Source organism: Eschrichtius robustus, chromosome X, assembly GCF_028021215.1.
Source record: "Eschrichtius robustus isolate mEscRob2 chromosome X, mEscRob2.pri, whole genome shotgun sequence".
NCBI classification, from domain to species: Eukaryota; Metazoa; Chordata; class Mammalia; order Artiodactyla; family Eschrichtiidae; genus Eschrichtius; species Eschrichtius robustus.
In genome coordinates, this window is record NC_090845.1 from 17,076,966 (window position 1) to 17,096,873 (window position 19,908).

The window sequence follows — 19,908 nt, forward strand, 5'->3', positions numbered from 1 at the left end:
TATGTTCGCTCTCCTTTCTCCCCAACAGTATCATCCAGGTAAAAGATGAGATTGCCTGGCCCCTACCTACAAACTCTCCTTTAAGGATCTCCCCGACCACAGGTGCCTCTGTGATCCCCTGTGACCACACCTGGAACTCACCTGCGAACCGTTTGGGGGGGGGGGGTGGAGTTACAAATCCTACACTGAGAGGTCCAGGTCATGAGGGATCCCCCCACCCGAAGAAATAGGAAATAGCAGCTGTGAGTGACCCCTCCCCAGATTCTAAAGCGCCAGCCATATTCTGAAAGGAAGGAGACTGGGGTCCCGCCATCTCTCTAAATAAGTCCTGATCCCTCATGCCAAAAGCAGACACAGGCTTTCGGCTGAAATTATCTTCTACACAGGGCCAGAAGCAAGCCTATTTTGAAAACACAGTAGGTGTAGTTTAAAAAAGGTTCTGATCCTTCCAAGTAGGGAAGCTGCAGCTGGTGTTTTGACAGTGTTCAGACTGTGGGTGTGGAAGCATTTTACAATGTCTATTTGTAAATGCCTTTCACTGTATTTATAGACGTTTACAACAAAGCTAATGAATTTCAGTTCCGAAAAACAGCAGAATTTCTGAAATTCTTCAAAGCACACGTTTGGAGCAGGTGACACCCAATGAGGCTGCAGCCCTCGATGGTCCCTGTTCTCCTCCAGTCTGCCCAACACATGGGTACCATTTTGGCAAAAAGGATGTTACTAAATTCAACAAAAGAGGAAAAAGCTCATACTTTTGTAGTTTACTAGCTCCTGCGAGGGTTTGGTTTTTTTTATGGTGGGTTTCTATGCCCACAGCTGTTAAATAAAGGGAGAAAATAGAAGAAAGCAGGCACATCCCCATATAGCCAAAGATATCAGAACATGGCTGCCCTTACTCATCTCTGATTGTTAAATCAAAATAATGTTATTTTCTTGTATTTCTTCAGCAGGTTTGGTTATGGATATTTAAAACACGTGACTTGGATAGGCAACTAGCAACCAAGAGTCTCCTTGCTTCGCTGGCCAGGGACCCTAAATCGCAGGGAACAGGTTGACCAGCCCAAGGACACCCAGCAGGAATAAGTGGAACCGACAATCCCACAGAAGTAACAGCAGCACCTACGTTTTACTGACTGCCTGCCACAAGCCAGGCGCTAGGATAAGCTCCTTCCACGTATGATTCAATCGCCCCAACTGCCCCTTGAAGTATCTACTCTGCATGGCAGACACGGAGCTGCACCACCCAGAGCCCCCTTCTGTGAAGGGCTGGTCGACCCCGCCGGTGGAAATGCTGTTGGCCCCTCCAGGGACCACCTCAGCTGCAGAGAGCCTCCTTGGCCTTTCCAGGGCGGCCCACACTTCACGGTATAAAAGTCTCAGCCATCTCGGCCCAACAGAAGACAACTCGGAGGGGCCATTTTAGCCCCAAAGCCCCCATGGACTTGGCCGAGGCTTTGGGGAGCCAGCATCACAACTTTTCTCCCTCTGCCCAAAGCGGCTTCCTTCTCCCTCCCCACAGGCACTGAACCCTACACAGATCTTGCATACTAAAATTTGCTTCCTGGAGAAGCCCACCTGTGCGGCCCTGCTTTTCATTATATAGATCAGGAAACTCAGGCTCAGTGAGATGAAGTCACTTGCTGCCAAAAGGTCATAAAACTAGTTGAATGGTGGGGTCTGGATTTGAACCTACTAACTCTGCCTCTGGAGCCCAAGCTCTTGACCGCTTCTCAAAGCTGCTTCACTCAGCCTCCTGGTCCTGGAGACGGTGAGTCACCGAGGATGCCAGGCAGCCTGTGTCACCACAGCTCACTGCCAGCTGGGTGAATTGCCTTTGCTCCCCGAGTTAAAAAGTACTATTAATAAACAAAAATCCCATACCCGACCCACCCAGAGGGGCCTACTCTTTCCACTCAGACCTGAGACGGGAGATGGGGCACGTGAACAGTTGGAAATGTGGAAGATGCGCCATGTGCATCCCCTGAGAACCTGAGCTCAGCAAGTGGCACGCCCCAATTTAGCCCAAGTTGCGACAGTTAAGACAAGACATGTGGCCTGGAAAAGATGCTGAAGTGCACAGGAAGCCGAGGCAAGCAAACAAGTAAATAAATAAATGAACAGCAGCAACTAAAAACCACCAAAAAGACCCCACACGCTTCTGGAGGTGACTGGGGGGTGAAGGGGAAAAAGAGTCGACTGATTCCTAGCAAGCAAAAGATCCCAAGTCCAGATGATGAATCTTTTCGGCAGTCTCCGCTCCCTGCCCTCAGGAGGATCTACTACCATAATGTAAATGTCTGGGTTTTAAGTGCCTAAAAATTGTTATGGGGGCAAAAAAAAAAAAAAAAAAGAAAAAAAAAAGGCTAGGAAAGGAAAAAGAAATAGAAAAGCCCCATCCCCTGTACTCAGAAAACCACTGAGGTGCACCCTTTGAATCCTCCATTTTTCCCCAGCTTTCACTCCCACCTGGGAGTTATCGACTCATAGGGACGATGACAGATGGCAGATGTGAAGTTTCTAGAGAAACGACTAGAGATCCCCTCTCTTCTCTCTTGCTCCAACCCCGCAACCTTGTTTTATCAGCCCCTTCTAATGTAAAACCACCCTGTCCTACTGCTCACCGCACTCATCCTGGTCCCATCATGCACTGAGGATGTGAGGTCAGTGGAGATGAACGCTCCCTCCCTGCTTTCCTGGCTGCCCGTTCACAATGTCTCAGACTTAGGCTCTATTAAAACTGGGTATTTGTTTTTCTCTTTCTGACTTACGTCACTCTGTATGACAGACTCTAGGTCCACCCACCTCACTACAAATAACTCAATTTCGTTTCTTTTTATGGCTGAGTAATATTCCATTGTATATATGTGCCACATCTTCTTTATCCATTCATCTGTCGATGGATACCATATGCTAACACATATATATGGAATCTAAAAAAAAATGGTTCTGAAGAACCTAGGGGCAGGACAGGAATGAAGACTCAGACGTAGAGAATGGACTTGAGGACACGGGGAGGGGGAAGGGTAAGCTGGGACAAAGTGAGAGAGTGGCATGGACATATATACACTACCAAATGTAAAATAGCTAGCTAGTGGGAAGCAGTCGCATAGCACAGGGAGATCAGCTCGGTGCTTTGTGACCACCTAGAGGGGTGGGATAGGGAGGGTGGGAGGGAGGCGCAAGAGGGAGGAGATATGGGGATATATGTATATGTATAGCTGATTCACTTTGTTATAAAGCAGAAACTAACACACCATTGTAAAGCAATTATACTCCAATAAAGATGTTAAAAAAAAAAAACTGGGTAAAGATTACCCGGCTCAGGCCCCCATTTTATTACGGACGAGGGTCCTGGGCTCTAAGGCTGGGAGTTATGAGCCCAAGGCCACACAGCTAATTGGTAGCAAAGCTAAAACTGGATGGAAGCTTCTTGACGCCCAGCCCCATCTTTGCCCACCACACTTGGGGCGGTAATAATCAAAATGCACATGTTTGATGCTTCTAGAGATTTTTCTCTTGCAAATAAGCAACGATAAGAGGGTTCCGCCCATCTGTGGAGGGAGCAGAGATGAAGCCAGTCCTTCAGAAGCGTTCTGTGAGGGGCCATTACTGCCCGGGGAGGTTGAATCCTTCCTTCAGGAAAGGACAAAATTGCACCAGCAGTGAGCCCAGTTTCCTTTGCTCATCAGCGGGAGGGCAGGAGGAGTCTCGCTCCCCTTTCCCAGAAATGTGGATCCAAAGGCTCTGCCGATCCTGTGGAGCCCCTCCACACCCACCCCACGGCCTAAAATGTCCCAGGAATCACAGGCATTTTTTGACTACGAACTTCCCGTCTAAATGTGGGGCAGCCTGAGCGAGGCCAGGGGCGCAGGAAGCGGGAACCAGAGTGGTTTTCCTGGCAGCTCTCCCCTTGCTCTGTGTCCTTGTTTGGATGAGCACAAACAGGCTTGGCTATTTATAGTTGGTGAAGACACGTTGGAAGGTGATGGGACACTGCCCACTCAGTTCCCCTCCAAATTTCTGTTCTCTGTGCAGACTCTGCAAGTGTGGGTGGAAACAGGCCTCCATCTAGAGCCCACCCAGGGCACAAGCCCCAAGCCCCTAAGGCCAAAGGACGATGACACCCGCAGCTCCCATCTGCAAACCCACAGCTGGGCCTCTCAGAGGGGCAAGGGTCTTTTGATGCCTGGAGGAGGAGATGCCATCAGTGCACAACTCTGAGAAAAGTTTGTGGGGTGTCACTTGGAGGAAGAGTGTTCAAAAAAATAGCCCGTGGGAAAAGCGTTACACGAACCGATTAGTACCTGTGCCCGTGCGGGGCGTTAATATCCCCTACTGATTCCTTGCCTGCTTCTGGCCATCACTGGCAGGAAAATCAATGTGGCTCAGTCTGAGCTGAGGCTAAACCCATCACTACTGTTGTTGGATCTTGCTGCAGGGAATGAAATTTATTCTAGGTGAGGATGGAAAGACGTATGGAGAGAAAGTTATACGTACAAATGAAATGAGGCCAGCAAATAAGGTAGACATTTCTACAGTGTGACAAGGTATTTTCCCCTGTGGGATTCCTATGCTCCATAAACCACCCACTGTCCCTCAGTCCCTAGCCTTCCCTGAGTGCTGGCTACCCTGACGCTCTCGCGGCTCTGCTTCCACTCCCTAGAGACCTCTCCATGTGCGGTCTGCACATCGTGTTTCCTCGCTCCCTTGGGGCTGCTGAGCATGACCTGTTTGTCACCATGTGGCAACTCCTCTCCCAACAAGGTCACCCACTGAGCTCTCTCAAGGGAGGAAAAAAGATTGGTTGAGGGCCTCACAAGTGCCAGGAGAGGAGCTAGGTGCCCTAGGAGTGGCGAGGGAAACTGAGACACAGAGAGGCGTGCACCTTGCCTGAAGCTACAGGGTAAGGAAGCAGAGGGGTGGGCTTTCCACACTGGTGGGCCTGGCTCCAAAGCCCAGTAAGCAGTGGGTGGGCAGGAGGCATGTCTGGCCTGGTTACCGTAGCTAACTACCACCCAGGAGAGGGCCTAGCCAAATGGAGGCACTTGATGAATTTCTGAAATAATGAATGACACCACACACAGCACACACACAAACACGCACGCACACACGCAGAGCACACACATACACAGTCCTCTCTTATCACTGGATCCATATCTAGCACCCAATTTCCACCTTTCCCCCACAGCCGAGTTTCTCACAAGACAAGTCTACACGTGCTTGGTTGCCCGCCTGTTCTTTCTTCACCTCAACCCTGAGTCTGTCTCTTGCCCCCAACTGTCGTAGAGGAACCACTTGACTGGGATCACCAAGGGCCAGCTAGTGACCAAAGCCCCTTCAGTCTTCCCGGCTCTCACTTTGGTGGAGGTTCTCTTAGTGGGCTTGGCCAACCAGCGGCGGCAGCAGCCCCGGGAGCTTGCTAGAAACGCAAATTCTCAGGCCGGAACCCAGACCTCCTGAATCAGAAACTTGGAGAGCAGCGATCTGTGTTTTAACAAGACCGCAGGTGATGCCAACGTACACTCAAGTGTGAGAGCCACCGGCCGGTAGCTGCTCCACCCTCCCTCCTCCTAGCTCCCACGGCCTTGCAGTCCACTCACCCTTCTCCACAGCTCCTCGTCCTTCCTCCACCCTGTAAGTAATGGTTTTCCCCACTGTTGCCTGTACTCTCTCCTCTTCTTCTCTGTAATCTCCTGGAGTGATTATAGCCATTCCATGCCTGTAACTACCATCTGTGAGCCAATGACACCCACCTCTGGAAGTTCTAGCTGAGATCTCTCTCCTGAACTCTCCAAAGACATGTCTTGGTCCTGACTTGTAGAAAAGAAGGGAAACACTCAAACACCACATGCCACATCCCTAGGAATCTTTGAAAAGACATTTAGAATACTTGCGCAATCCAAACTCAAAATGATGGCTCACCACCCAGGTACACATTCTATCTGCCTGCTTAGGGAACATCTGTGTGCACTCTAGCTATCTTTCTTTCCCTGTTTTTTTTTTTTTTAATTAAATGATTGATTAGCTTAGAGCTAATAAGAGCAAAGGTCTTTTTTAGTGCGTTCTTTTGGTGGGCATGGGGACCACACACCTCACAGAACCACCAGGACCTAGAAGTTTACTTTCTGCTAATTTGTATCCTGAGGGGCTTGAAGCAGCTGGGATGCCTTCGTAAATCTAAAGAAAAATTAACTTCCGTGTGGGTAAGTTGGTCTCCAGAGAGACATCTGCCCTTCCCTAAGCACTTAGTTGATGTTTGGCATACAAATGTTTACTTAATCTTTGCCTCAAGCTAAAATGTCTCAGGGCTCAACAGTCACTAATCTCCCAGTGTTTCTCTGGTATCCAGGGCTCCCTCTTCATTACAAGGAAAAAATGTGCAATTCCACTGTCCCTCTCCCTGGATCCGTGTTCCAGTTCTCTCCGTATAGCCTTCAGCCTTTCATGCGAAAGGTACCTGGTGTGTTTAAGATTTAAAGCAATAGAGCATCTGCAAGTGGCACAGGTCTGGGAAGCCACTAGGCCTCCTGCCCACAGTCTGGTGTCCAAGACCCAACTGCCCACCTTCTCACTGAGATTCCTCATCTGACACAGGCTTCCACATCTGAAGTCAGTGGACAGTGCCCTCTGCGATGCTTGAGCCACAGTAAGCAACTCCATCCATCTGGAACCTCTTGACTTAATGACCTGCTACCACCCTGACTATTGAAACTTTCTTATCACTGACTGTCATCAACTCACAGAACACCCCGACATCCACCTGGGAGGACACTGGCTTCGAGAACATCAGCCTCACCTCATTTCAGCTCTTGCCATCTTCCTGAGCCTATGACAGCCAAGTGGGCAATCCATCCCCTCCCTCCCCTGGTCCCTTCAGCCCTTATGACCTTCATTCATCCTCAGTCATCCACATTCAGGGCCCCTCCCTCTGTGGATATGTCCATCTTCGGACCCACTCCGCCTCTGAAGTTGTGGGCACCAACCTCCCCTTCCTGACCAGCATCTCCTGTACTTCCGGCCATCGACTTTTCCCACTTCCGGCTTCCACTCCATCCCTGCTCAGCTCACCTCCTCTTACTTCTTTTAGCTTCACTTCCTTCCTCTCAGTCCCAGAGCCCCTGTCTATCACTCAAGCTCCGCCTCCACCAGCCCCACCCGTCCCCGCCCTGCCAGTGGCCTGCCCCTCCACTCAGAGCGCTGGCTGCTCTGTGCTGCAGCAGACAACAGGCACGGCTCCCTGGCAACTTGGGCCAAAGGTCCTGCTCCCACTTGCCCGCTCTTTGGGAAGAAAATGAGATTATTTACAACTTGGGGTGGCCATGTTTGGGAAGATTAACAAACCTGTTCTGGTCTCTTCAGCCTGCTTCTACCTCTTTCCCTATCGGGTTTATTTTCTTTTGAAGGCACACACCTGCTCTGCCCCTCAGGTTTCTGGCTCGCTGCCTCCCGCTGCATGCAAACTGCTAGGGCTCAGGACAGCCTGCTTCTTTCCAGCTTTTCCTTGGATTTTTTTTTTCTTTTGGACCCTTCTCCCAAGTTTCAGGGCCTCTTCTCATGGGGGTTTCAGACCCCATCTTTATTAAATCGATAATACACATTATGAGACATATAACATCACATGTCCATGTGTGTGTATACAACACACACACACAAAAGTTTAGGTATATTCTGTCATTTGAAATATCTTTATGATCAAACATCAAAACAAGTGAGTAGGCGCTATACTTTTGAGACTCCACTTTCTCAAGTGTGAAGATAGAGGTAGACAGAATGCTCTTTGTACCACGACTACCTTAGTTATATGGTGGGCTGGACGAGACCAGCAGACGCTGTCTTTATGCTGTGAGATAATAACTGATGCATCCCCAAAGCACAGACTCTCAAACAAAGGCACTTATGACCTAGGGGAATCTCCTATCATCATTCAATTTTTAAATCAACTCTGGTACTAAGTTTTTTTGGAAAAAGTCTCTTTCTTTCTGTTAAATTTCTACCTACATTTACTATCTGGAAGTAAGTATGTTAACGGCATGCTGCTACTTGCTCAGATGGACACAAAATTGAGCGGGTGTCCTAATTCCTTTAGACATGATTCCTGAAGACCAGGATCTATAATGGCCAAGCCCCACCGTTACTAAGATCCAGAGCAGTGCCTGGTATACAGTAGTCCCTCAATCCATTTCTGTTACGTAAATGCATCTAAAAATGACTCCCCTCTTCCTAAACTTAGGTATTCCTTTTTCTAAAAGATGCTAGTTCCTGTTTAAATAGAAAGAAATTCATCTCTTCTGGAAGCCACATTTGGCAGCGAGCTTTCTGGCTGGTGAGAGGAAGCTTGAGCCCAGACATTGCAGCTGGAGTGGCAATGCCTCATGCCTCATTCCCAGTAAGAACAGCAAATGGTGACTGTGCGTCCATGTGTTCAACCATCCGTCTATCCATCCGCCCATCTACCCATCCAGTCAGGTAAATCCTGGCGAGGATTTGGGTTTGCACCGCAGACAATACCCCTTTTTGGAGGACTACCGACACAAAGCTGTTTGACGTTAACACTCCTACCTCAACTACCTTGGCGGAACAAAACAAGTTCATAAACTAGTATACGGGTTGGTTGTCCAATGTAACTGCTTAGCAAAAAATATGAAGTGCATGAGATACTGAGAAACAGCAAGCCTTTCTTCGATCTTCTTAAATTTTTTTATGTTGAAATCCATGGCACACTAGGTGACTTAGAACATAAGACGCACATGCTACAGAGCTCGTACAGGGGCTGGGAAGGATGACAGGAGAGCAAAAGTGAACAAATGTAAGCACTGGCACCTCCCCCACCTTTTTAGGAACCATGGCATTCAACAAGTGTATTAAATGAGCCACTACCATATGCTCAACCCCGTAAACCATGTGGAGATGACAAAACACACTCTTGATCTGCTTTAAATCTGGTAAAGGAGTCCGGGGGTGTGAGCATCCCAAGTGGCACAGCATGGGGCCCCGCACCAGGCTAAACACGGGGTGTCAGGCGTTTGGAGGAGAGAGCAATCGTGAGAGATGAGGGAAGGCTTCCAGAAGAGGGGCGTGCTAACTGGGCACTGAAGTCGGGGAGCACTAACGGACGCATGAGAGGCAGCCGGGGAAGGAGGGTGGCACTGCCAAAAACCTGAGATCCTCACAGCGTGGATGTGGACCAGCAGCATCAATTCCCAGACCTACCGGATCAACAACCGTGGGGGTGGGCCCAGCAATGTGTTTGAACATGATCTCCAGGTGACGCCAATGCACGCTCAAGTTTGAGAACCACCAAGCTAGAGCAGGCACCGTCCTCCCTTCAACTAGCTGTGCAAGCGGTCAGGGCAGGTAGCGGCTCCTCAAATGCTCCCAGCCTTGCCCGGGTCTGCCGCTTCCAGGGATTGGCAGGAAGGAAGCCTGGGGCTTGCCTCTCGCTCCCTCCTTTCTGCAAACCAGTGCCCTGGGAGCTTGGGAGGTCGGGGACTGCCCACCCTCTCCCAGGCTGCTCAGATGCCACACACAACGTAAAGCAGCGTAAAGGCAGTTAACGCTTCCCACTGGCTTCTGTACAAACCCCTCTCACGCATCTTCCTTGGTGGCTCGTCTTTCTGATCCACAGCTGGATCTCGGGAGAGCTGGAGGTGCGGAAGAGCTCAGCAGAGGCGGGAGGAAAATGGGGCTTCTGTGAGCCCAGAGGGTCGGAGGTTATCATTCACTCCCCGCTCCCGTGCGGGTCTAATCGATGGCTCGCGAGGCCTGCACCTATCTCCTAACGAGACGGCTGAGAGCAGCCTTTGAAGGCGCAGAAGCCACTGGAACTGCACTTCGCTTCGGATCGGATCATTAGAGCAGCAGGAATATTCTGGAAATCGTTATTGACTTCATTGAAATGCCTGTGGTCCCTGGAAGACTATAAGAATTTGGCAGAGCGTGGCTTCTGTTCTCCTTTCACCCACCACAAAGTGATGTACGACCCCTGCTGCTCCCTCCTCCCTGTTTGTGGAGCTCACGTTCTCTTTGGAAGCACTCAGGTTTACATAACCTTTTCCTTCTGAAGTGCGAGCTCTGGGCCGACCACGCTACTGAAGTGGCCCTTGCTAAGGTCACTGGGGCTGTCAAGTGGCCTCATCGTGCGCGTGTCAGTCAGCAGAAGAGGACACAACACGTAGGGGCCTGACCCACTCAACAGTGGCCCTGGTCCCGTTAGTTTCCCCCGGGGCCATCATAGGGGAGCAGTTGTTTGATTGGATCTTGGGGGACACCTGCCGAATGACACAAGTGAGCCAGCCGCTCCTCCAATGGGCTCACATACCTGAGAAAATTTTGTGTTATGTGTATTTTACCACGATTTAAAATTTTTTTCTAAAATGTAAATGAGCTATTTTTGTTTCACTCCAGCATACCCAGTTTGATACACAATCATAAATAAGACAATGAAAGTAAAGTTGATTTACAGGCCCGGGGCTACATACTCGGGAATTACATCCTTCCATCCTTTTAGATGCATTCCATGATCATCCACAATGTACAGACAGGGAAGGTGAGGAGAGAGGGGCAGTGACCTGCTGGGGCTCCCACTCCTACTATGACGTGAGCCCGGAAGCCTGCCTGACTCCAGCACGAGGACACTGAAGCCCCGTGAGATTCTCACCATGCAAACTTAGCTCAGAAGAACGAAAATTCGGTGAGTGACTGTGTGTTGACAGGTCCATGTAAAGGCCTCTAGGCCACCGACTGGCTCCAGTATCTTACATCAACACGTATAATGTGCATGTAACGGCAGAAAGTTCCAGCAATGAACTTGTGGAGAGAACGTGACACTTCCTTGTCCCTTGTGGTGGGCATCTCAGGTCTGGAAGGCACAATGTGCAACTCTGATTCCGTATCACTAACACAGGTGTCCAGCCAGCCAGTGAACAAATTTGAGTTTTGCCAGGCCCGTCTCGGAACTTGTGCCTGAACGAAGCATGCCCCTTGCCTGTGAGGGTCTCACAGTTCACGGACATGGCCACTAAGACAACGTTTGCCAGACTGGGTCCTGGGTCCCCCAGTAGGGCTGCGCAGGCAAGAGCAGAGGGAGCCTGGGAGTGTGGAGGGAGACACCCCAGAGCAGGGAGAGGGCCAGGGGATGGAGCTGCCAGTGAGACGCACGCACCCAAGCCAGCAGGACATCCAGGGGTGAAGGCGGGCATGCCACCCGCACTTCCGGTCGGAAGGGCAGCTGGCCTTGCTCTAAGGAAGCACAGGGGGAAATCCCCACGCGTGAGCAGGGCCTAGATGCCACGACCTGGATTCTCATCTCTAATCCTGAAACCCACGCTGCGCCCCCCCAGCCTCACACCCACTTCTGCCTGAGCATGGGAGCAAGGACCCAAGTGGCTGGATCGGAGTCCAGCGTCCTGCGGCTGCCCTGCCCCCGCCCCCGCCCCCAGCGTCAAGAGCGGAGCAGTACCTGGTATGGGTCAGGGGACCCGCTGGTCGCTCCGGCCTCCTCGGGGGCAGCGCACCTGGTCTGCTGAGAGAATTGGTCTTGGGTGGCCGCGGCTTTTTGGGCGGTATGGCAGGAACAGAAGCCTTCTGTAAATCCAGCTTTGGCTCTCTCTCTGGTCTTTCTTTAAGTCATTGTTTAAAGAAGCATAAAGAAGACAGATAGAACTAGTGTAAGTGACAGTACTGAAGACTGCTTGTTTTCTGCTTAAAAAAATCACTGACGCTGTTTGCCAAGGTCAGGATGGAAGGCGAAGAGCATCATCTATTCTTGGTCAAGTTAGAAAGAGACCTATACAATCACAGCCCACTGTTCACCTTTGCTCATGCGGGTCCCTCTGCCTGAGGGCCCTTCCGGCCATTGCCCACCCTTGGAAAACTCCTACTCATGCTTCATTGGGCCTACTCACATTTTGCCTGGCTGAAATGTGACAGGGTCATGTTCCCTTCTCAAGAGCTGGACCCGCCCTCAGAGGCAGACTTTCCTACTCCCTCTCCTGAGCTGCAAAGGACGGCCCTTTATAAACAGGCTCCACTTGAGTACTTGCTGGGTGTCTGCATGCTTGGCACGGCCTGCAGGCAGTCAGCCCCCAAGGGCAGGGCCCACGTCTGGCCATCTCTCTAGAACCCGCGTGGTGCCTGGCACTGAGCAGGTGCTCGGTAAATGGCTGATGGGTTTGGTCAACGGCCAGCGGAACCTGTTGGGTGTGGGGAGGAAAGAGGCCTGACGTCTCCCAGGTCAGCTTGTGTAAAGCACCAGGAGCCAACAATTAGTTCTGGATTCTTTCTGTGCGCAGTTTCACCTTGGAAGGTAAACTGGCACTTCACAGGTATTTGGTTTCCGAGGGTTTTGGGTGTCGGAGCTATTAGAATGAAGTTAAAGCCAGATCTGGTGCCATACTGGGCAGTGCTTGGTGGCAGCTTCATGCTTTATGTCCCCATGTTTCTCTGTAAAGACAGAGCTTCAGAGAGCTGCCCACTGGACAGGCAGCATCCCTGTGCTCACTCGGGAGCTGGAACTGTGAACACGTTTTACTTGCAAACACACACTCGCGTCGTCTGGGTGACCAGTCAGATTGGCAAAGCTTTAAAAAGCCCATCAGGTATTGTACAGACACCACTGGGCTCATCCCCACAATATCTCAGTAAGGGAACGTGCTCCATCCAGGAATGCTGGGAACTCTTTTACGGGTCCGCAGGGACCAGAGGAGGCACCAGAGGGGCAAGGGCTCCGCTAAAATACAAAGGAGGGGGGATTCCTCCTGCCTCCTGGGAGGGATGGCGCTCCAGCAGCCTGCAGAACGAATGGGAGAGAGGGTTCGTGCCCACCTACGAGGGAGGCCAAGTCTCAAGGTGGGGCTGGTTTGCTGTCTTCCCTGCTGCTTCTGACCAGGGCTTCTGTCTCCTGACCCACTGCGGCACAGAACAAGGCATCACGGGAGGGGAAGGAAGCAGAAGTGTGTGGCCACTTGGCCAACCAACTAGGGCGGCTGTTCACACGTAAGCCGAGTACATATGCTAGTCAGCGTGGAACAGAGCGGGCAGTGTCCTCATCACAGAGCCTGGCTACGAGCCCAAAACCAGCCATGTGTCTTCCGTGAGGACAGAGGCGGTGTTTGGTTATGTCACAACACGCACACTTTTATCAAAGAACTATTTGTATGGTACACACTCAATAGCTAGTTTTTCATTGATCCGTGACGCAGACCTGGCCTTCACAATGAGCTTCCACAACTCAAGTTTTAACTGTTCACTGTGAAAGAAAGAGGTGTAACTTCCTAAGAACTCGCAGTGTTGGTAAAACTTCTGGCAGGCTGATATAAAACATTAAATTTCACAATAAAATTTCTTGAGGCCACCCAGGAGCATCTCCAAATAATTACATGCATTAATTCAGCATTTCTCTTGTGACTTACAAATAACTGCTTTTTAAAAATGGAATTCGCTCTGCCTCCTGTTCATAATAATAACGTAACACTTTCCCCGTAAAATGTGTGATCAATCAAATCTCAGACACCTAATAAAATGAGTCCTTCCACAGCATGCAGATTTCTTTGGCAGGGACACGCAGACCATAGGAGTCAAACACATTCATAAACCTGACTGCGTGATACAGGTTACGGCACTTCCCTGAAAATGACACTTTTGACCCCGGTAAGGGGACTGTGGGCCCTGGGCTGCTTCTCCCAGTTTTGCCATGCCACCCCCTCCCTCAACGCTCCTGACCGAGGACATGTGTCTGCAGTATAGTAGCCAGAGTCCAAGGCCCAGCAGTGACTGACAGCTTTCATTTGTCTGGATGGGAATTTCTCTAAGCCACACCCACCCATCAGCAGTTAATGAGCACCTGGGGCACTAGGCTGGCTGGGAACCTTGGCCGGTACAGCGGGGCCCTCTAGGCACTTACAGTCGGCATGCGGACTTCAGGATGCTGCTGGTGTGGGGAGGGCGGTGATGGCAGGAAGACTGGGGTGGGAGAGCCCCAGTGTGTTAAGTGACTAGGCTGGTTGTTTTTCATTTGATGAGAAATGCCGGCCCAAAGAGGCACCACATAACCCTCTCTCCTATTTCTTTAGAAACAGGAAATTTAAAAGCAATCAAAACAAAACCATAATCACCATATTCCAAAGAAAAAGCAAATTCTGTGGGTAATAGGGACTAGCCCTGTGACAGACAGCTCTGTCTCTTGCTGTTCTAGAAGTGTCAACGAAGACTTGATCTCATACCTTTTTCTTCTGTTCTATTTGGAAGCGTTTCTGGCCTTTCAGGAGGTATCTTTTTAATTTCATGTTTTCTTTCAGTGGTACCTGGCGGGGAAAGGATGGCAACGATTAGGACATGTTTCCCCCATCCATTTATTAGACGCACTAGCATTTTAAATATTTATCAGGTACAGCAAAGTCAATAGGTTTTTTTCTTTCCTAAGCTGAGTGCTGGTGTTATCTGGCAAACACAAGCTGCTTAGAGACGGAGCAGAAGCCATTTCTGGCATATGTCATTAAGTTTGCCTGCCTATGCATCCTTCATTTACAAGAACACCACTAATATTTATTGATATTTAAATCTGACTTCCTTACGCATCAAAGTAGTCACAGGAGACCACTTGGTGTGGGTGGGGAATGTATATAAATAAATAAACAAATCCACGGGCATGAGAAGATCGTTGTTTTACGCCACCAAATTTGGAGTGCTTTGTTACGCAGCAATAGTAACTAGAACGTGTATTTTTTTTAAATTGAAGTTTAGTTGACTTACAATATTATATTAGTTTCAGGTGTACAACACAGTGATTCAATATTTTTATACATTACACACCATACAAAGTTATTAAGATATTACTGGCTATATTCCCCATGCTGTACATTACATCCCTGTGACTTATTTATTTTATAACTGGTACTTTGTTACCTCTTAAACACATTTTTAAGTGGAGGGATGTACAGAGAAGATACGGTGGTTCTCCCTAGGTCCTTTGCATCTGAATCCCCACGTATTACATTTTCCCAAATGTGCCAATTCACCCTTCCTCTTTACACGCCTGGACCACAGCTGCTTCCCGCACCAGGGAACTTCATCAGTGTCAGCGGCCTCAGGTCCGTAAGTGTACTTGGAAAATAGCTAAAGCATGAAACCCATCACAAGTACTCCTCTGATTTATGGCCTTGGTTGAGTGCTTGACAAACTCCTTATATGACCAACCCTATGGATGTGTGCTTGGTACTAAAATCTCAATTACACAGCATCAGAAGCCAAAAGAACTTAAAATAAAATCCACTGAACACACACTTTACCTTAACTCTTTAATGACTCACTACAAGTTAAACACTGTATCTGATTTCTATCAATTCTGTATCTGATTTTTTTCGTCAAAAAACCAAACACAAGGAAAACAGGAATATCTACCTCCCCATTACAAAGCAGTTCCCAAGATTATACAGCAGGATAAATGAGCCGTAGTAGTAATCTAGGAAGATTAAATGCCATCATGCTTTGCCCCTAGAGATCCAGCACAACCTTTTAAAATTGTCTTAAAAGGATAAGAATTTGCCTACCATGCTACAATCTGGTCTCCTAACGCTAATGAAGAATTTCAGTACCACTCCTAGAGACAGAGGAGGAACTGACAGTCCTACTACCATGAAGAATCCAACCCTAGTTACATTCTAGGCCACCTGAGCCTGGGACCACTCAACTCACCTCCTTGGTCTCTAACCTGTCACCAAGGCTTCTAGGCGAAAGGATCTTCAGAAAAAAAGCAAATCAATAGTCTGCTTTAATTTCAGCAAAATAAAATATTTATCCAGCCAGAACCACTAGGTGGCAAAATTAAACTGCTCAACACAAACAAGGATGGGGGCTGAGCAGGAGATGTAATTAACATCCCATTTGGGGGCTTAATCTCTGTAATTCTCAACTATGCTGAAGGGAATGGGAAAGGAATGTGAGGTCAAGCTGATTTTTTTCCCCCAACTTGGTGGGCCAAAAGAACGGCAAAAAATCACTCCTAATAAATCTGCTGAATAAACCAATCTGGAAATGTATTCGTACTTTAAATGCTACAGAAATATCATAACTATGCATGTGTAGAATTAAAAATATCCCTACTCTTCTTCAGTTTTAGTGGTTAATTTTTTAAAATGCCACTTAACTAGTTATTCACGGAGGAATTTCTCCCTAAAATTTGTGTTAACAATGATAAAGAGGAGTTCTATTGGGAACTAGGAATGCTCATCTTTATGTATGAGACGCCAGCGTACAATGAGTTACCAAGTGTCCAACGACATCAAGTCTTCCTATAGTATTCAACCTTAACATCTGAGCCACACAGGAAAAGTGAATTAATTGGATTCTTTTCCAGATGAGAAAAGAATCATGAGGGAGGGAAAGTATCGCTAGAAAAACATTTTTTGTTGCTGGGGGCAAGTGAAGTAAGTACAAATTTTGGTTAACCACCCGGGACAGAAATCGAAAATTCAGCACTGCTATACATGCCCAGTGAAGTTGTGACCCACGGGAAGCAGCTCTTCCCAGGCTGACCCTCGACGGGCAGGCACAGGCAAAGCAGACAACCAGTTCCTCTCTCTACAAAAGGGGTTTATTTAAAAAATAAAAATAAAAACAAAGCAAACAAAACTGGTTTATTCCGAAACAAAGTCTTTCTGGTCATTCTCTTTGGGAGGCTATATCAGGGATACATTTTAATGATATGTTTCTTTGTTAGGGAAAACAGTAAGAGAAAGACAGTGTGTTGACGGAAGTGAAAGGTACATTACCTGCCCCTTGCTTGATGACGGGAGCCGATGGAGGAGGTGGCTTCTTGGGTCTCTGAAAAATTAATCAAAATGATACCACATGAGACTGTTGACAGGCCTGGCCTCTCACATGAGGACCACAGACAGTGTTTTCTAGATGTAGTTTGGACAGCCCAGAGAAGCTCTCCAAAAAAACTGAGCAATTCTCTCTCCAGGGATGTCAGGTTTTGGCACCTTTAAACAAGCACCAAGATAAATTCAGTCTGCAAAACAAAGCTCTGATGGACAAATGAAATACCACTTCCCCCTTTCTAAATTTGTAACAGCCTTCTGGAAAAGCGCGGCTCAGCAAAAATGGCCTGAAACCAGCAAGCACAATGGTACTCCTACGCTGAAACCGCATTTGCAATTAAGATTTAATCTGCTGAATAACCAGGCGATTCAGAAAGAGTCACTGGGATGGCTCTAAATTAGATCCGCTCTGGATGTGGGACCTGCAACAAAATGCAGGCTGAGGGGCCCCTGTGGCGGGGTAGGGTTCTAAGCTTTCTGCCCCTTTTCACCCCAAGGCTGGTAGGCCATTTGCGAGGTTCCCCCACAGACCAGTCATACCCTGGAAACTGGAATGGAGTTTCTTTGCATATCAGCCACTATTTGTTTTTCTCTCACACCCTATCATTCTGGAGGGGATGAGGCAGCAATGCAATCAATGGCATCTCCTTGCTCACCCAGGATTCGCTGTAGGTGGGAGACAGGCTGGGCTTGGCAAATGTCCTAGGGCCGAGAGTCCAGCCAGGGCACAGTTCTTGGGCACCATTCTTGCACAGGGGACAAGGGGACCAAAGGCAAGGAGAGAGCCATCTCATTATCAACATCATTAAGGAACGATGGAAATGGGGAGGGTTTGAGCATATGATCCATGTTGCTGCTGACACCTGTCCTGACCGTCTCTGGGTATCATATACTTGTGACTTTAAAAAAGCTCCATGGACTCTCTTCTGCATGCTGAAAAAGTACTGATGTGACCAGCAAAAGCACCCGACCATCCTCAGCCCGACCCACCAGTGCCTCCCGGTGCCTGAGGCAGTACCAGGACACAGGAAGAAATGGTTTTAAGTAAAACCCACAGAATACGAGACCCACAAAGAACTGTCTCAGGGAGCATCACAGCACGTAGGCTCTGGATCTGACATTTCAACTCTGCTCTTTACTAGCTGGGTGATTTGGCCAAGTGACCCCAAGTAAGAGTATAATATGGTGGGCAAGCGGCGGGGCTTCAGAATGTGGCTGCCGTTACACATCCCGGCTCTTTCAGTTTTTAGCCGTGGACCCTGGGCAAGTGACCTCACCTAGATGAAATTTCTCATCTGTAAAACGATAATATTACTTCCCTCTTAGGAGGAGGCGGTTTCACAGAGGGAGTCAGTAAGCACTGCCTTGCCCAATCCTCGTGACAACTCTATAAGGAGTGATATTATTATGCCCATTTTGCAGATGAAATAATTGAGGCTTCAAGAGATGAAGTCATTTCCCCAAGTCACCAGGCTAGTAAACGGGGCAGGGGGCCAAGAGTCCAGTCCAGGGCTATCTGCCCCACAGGAATGCTCTTAACCACTGTGAAGGGGCCATCCTGCCAGAGGGCATCCACAAGACAAACCATCTCACGGCCATAAACCACACAGAGTTTACAAAAGCACAAGAAACTGTAGTATGTCAACATTAAGGGGAAAAAAAAAGGGTATTGAATTGCAGCTACAGTATGAGCTCAACCATGTTACCATATATTCAGAAAGGGAAAAAGACTGGAAAGAAAGAAATTTATAGTGCTGATCTCTTGTAGGATTATGAGTGCATATGTGTTTCCTTCTTAATATTTTTCTGTACTGTCTATATGCATCCAAACTTCATTATAAAAAAAAGAAAGAAGGACGTTCCAAAGGCCACCTCCGCATGGGTACAGGCCCTCCACCCTGAGCTTACGACTCTTCCCCTGTTGCCAGCCCCTTCCAGCTCTCTACCCTGACTCCTTTTTCCTTCCTCTCTTCTCTATCTTTGTAGAAATTAGACTGGGGGCAGATGTGTGTTTACCTAATGAAGTTGAAACTCTGCCAATTAACCTTCCTTTACCTCTGGATCAGAGTAATTTCTTATGCAGGAAACTGCCAACACCCCGTGGCCTAATTCTTCCCAGCTCAGCCCCAGCAATGCCCACCCGCTGGACGGCTTCCTCACTCTCAGTTGTTGGAACATTTTTCTAACCAATTTCACATGAGCCTCCTCTTACCGAGGCCGTTACCCCAGCGACCTTGCCTCAAACCACAGGGCCTCAAATAAAAAAAGACAATTACAAGTCATCATATTTTCCAAGATTACTGTGCAAAGAAAAAAAAACCCTTAGTGTTGTGTCAGATTTGGCATGTTAATACACGAAATGCAACAGGGCAGGGCGGAGGGGCACCGAGAGAGGGGACGGGAAGTATTGTGCTCCCCAACAGCGTGTGGAGAGCGTGGTCATGCCAAGTGCCTGCTCGGAGGGCGGAGGAAGCAGGCAGGGGTGTGAGGCTGTGTCGGGAGCCCTAGCAGCTGCGGAGGCAGGTGGGGCAGTTTGGAAAGGAAGCAGCAGTTTGTGAGCTGTCTGTCTTGCATTCACCAGGCCTGATCAACGCTGGCCAGGTGCCTGCTTTGCTTAGTAGCAGAGGAGGTTTACAAGTTGTCCTGTTTTTTTTTTTTCCTTGACTGACTTTGGCCCTGATTCCATCAACCTTAGCCTTCCTGCCTCCTTAGGTGAGAAATGATGCCACATTTTTCAAAGGAGATGTCTTTTAAGGTAATTCGGAACAAAAACCAGGGTCAGGGTTCCCCGTAGCTCTAGACCACCCCACAAACGATTAATAAAGTATTCACATGAGCTGACAATGATCTTTTTTCTTTTTCATTTTTTTGGCCGTGCCTCGCAGCTCACGGGATCTTAGTTCCCCAACCAGGTATCGAACCTGGGCCCCGGCAGTGAGAGCACTGAGTTCTAACCATTGGACCACCAGGGAATTCCCCTGATTTTTTTTTTTTTCTTTTAATGTCACAGGAAGACAGGGCAGTGAGAACTGAGAAGGCAGCGTGGGTAAATCGGTAGCAAAAATGTGGCAGTAGAAAATTCATCATG

The 19,908-nt window shown here is 48.6% G+C and overlaps 1 protein-coding gene across 4 annotated transcripts in view; it reads right to left on the reverse strand.

Annotated features, from left to right (window-relative positions):
* Window positions 1-19,908, reverse strand: part of SH3KBP1 (SH3 domain containing kinase binding protein 1) — a 336,298-nt gene that overhangs the window by 39,660 nt on the left and 276,730 nt on the right. For all 4 annotated transcript variants that reach the window (XM_068533267.1, XM_068533269.1, XM_068533268.1 and 1 more), the window contains 3 exons: window positions 16,770-16,821; window positions 14,223-14,303; window positions 11,462-11,621 (listed from right to left, as the gene is read on the reverse strand). In XM_068533267.1, the coding sequence (XP_068389368.1) occupies window positions 11,462-11,621; window positions 14,223-14,303; window positions 16,770-16,821 (293 nt within the window). The remainder of the gene's footprint in view (window positions 1-11,461; window positions 11,622-14,222; window positions 14,304-16,769; window positions 16,822-19,908) is intronic.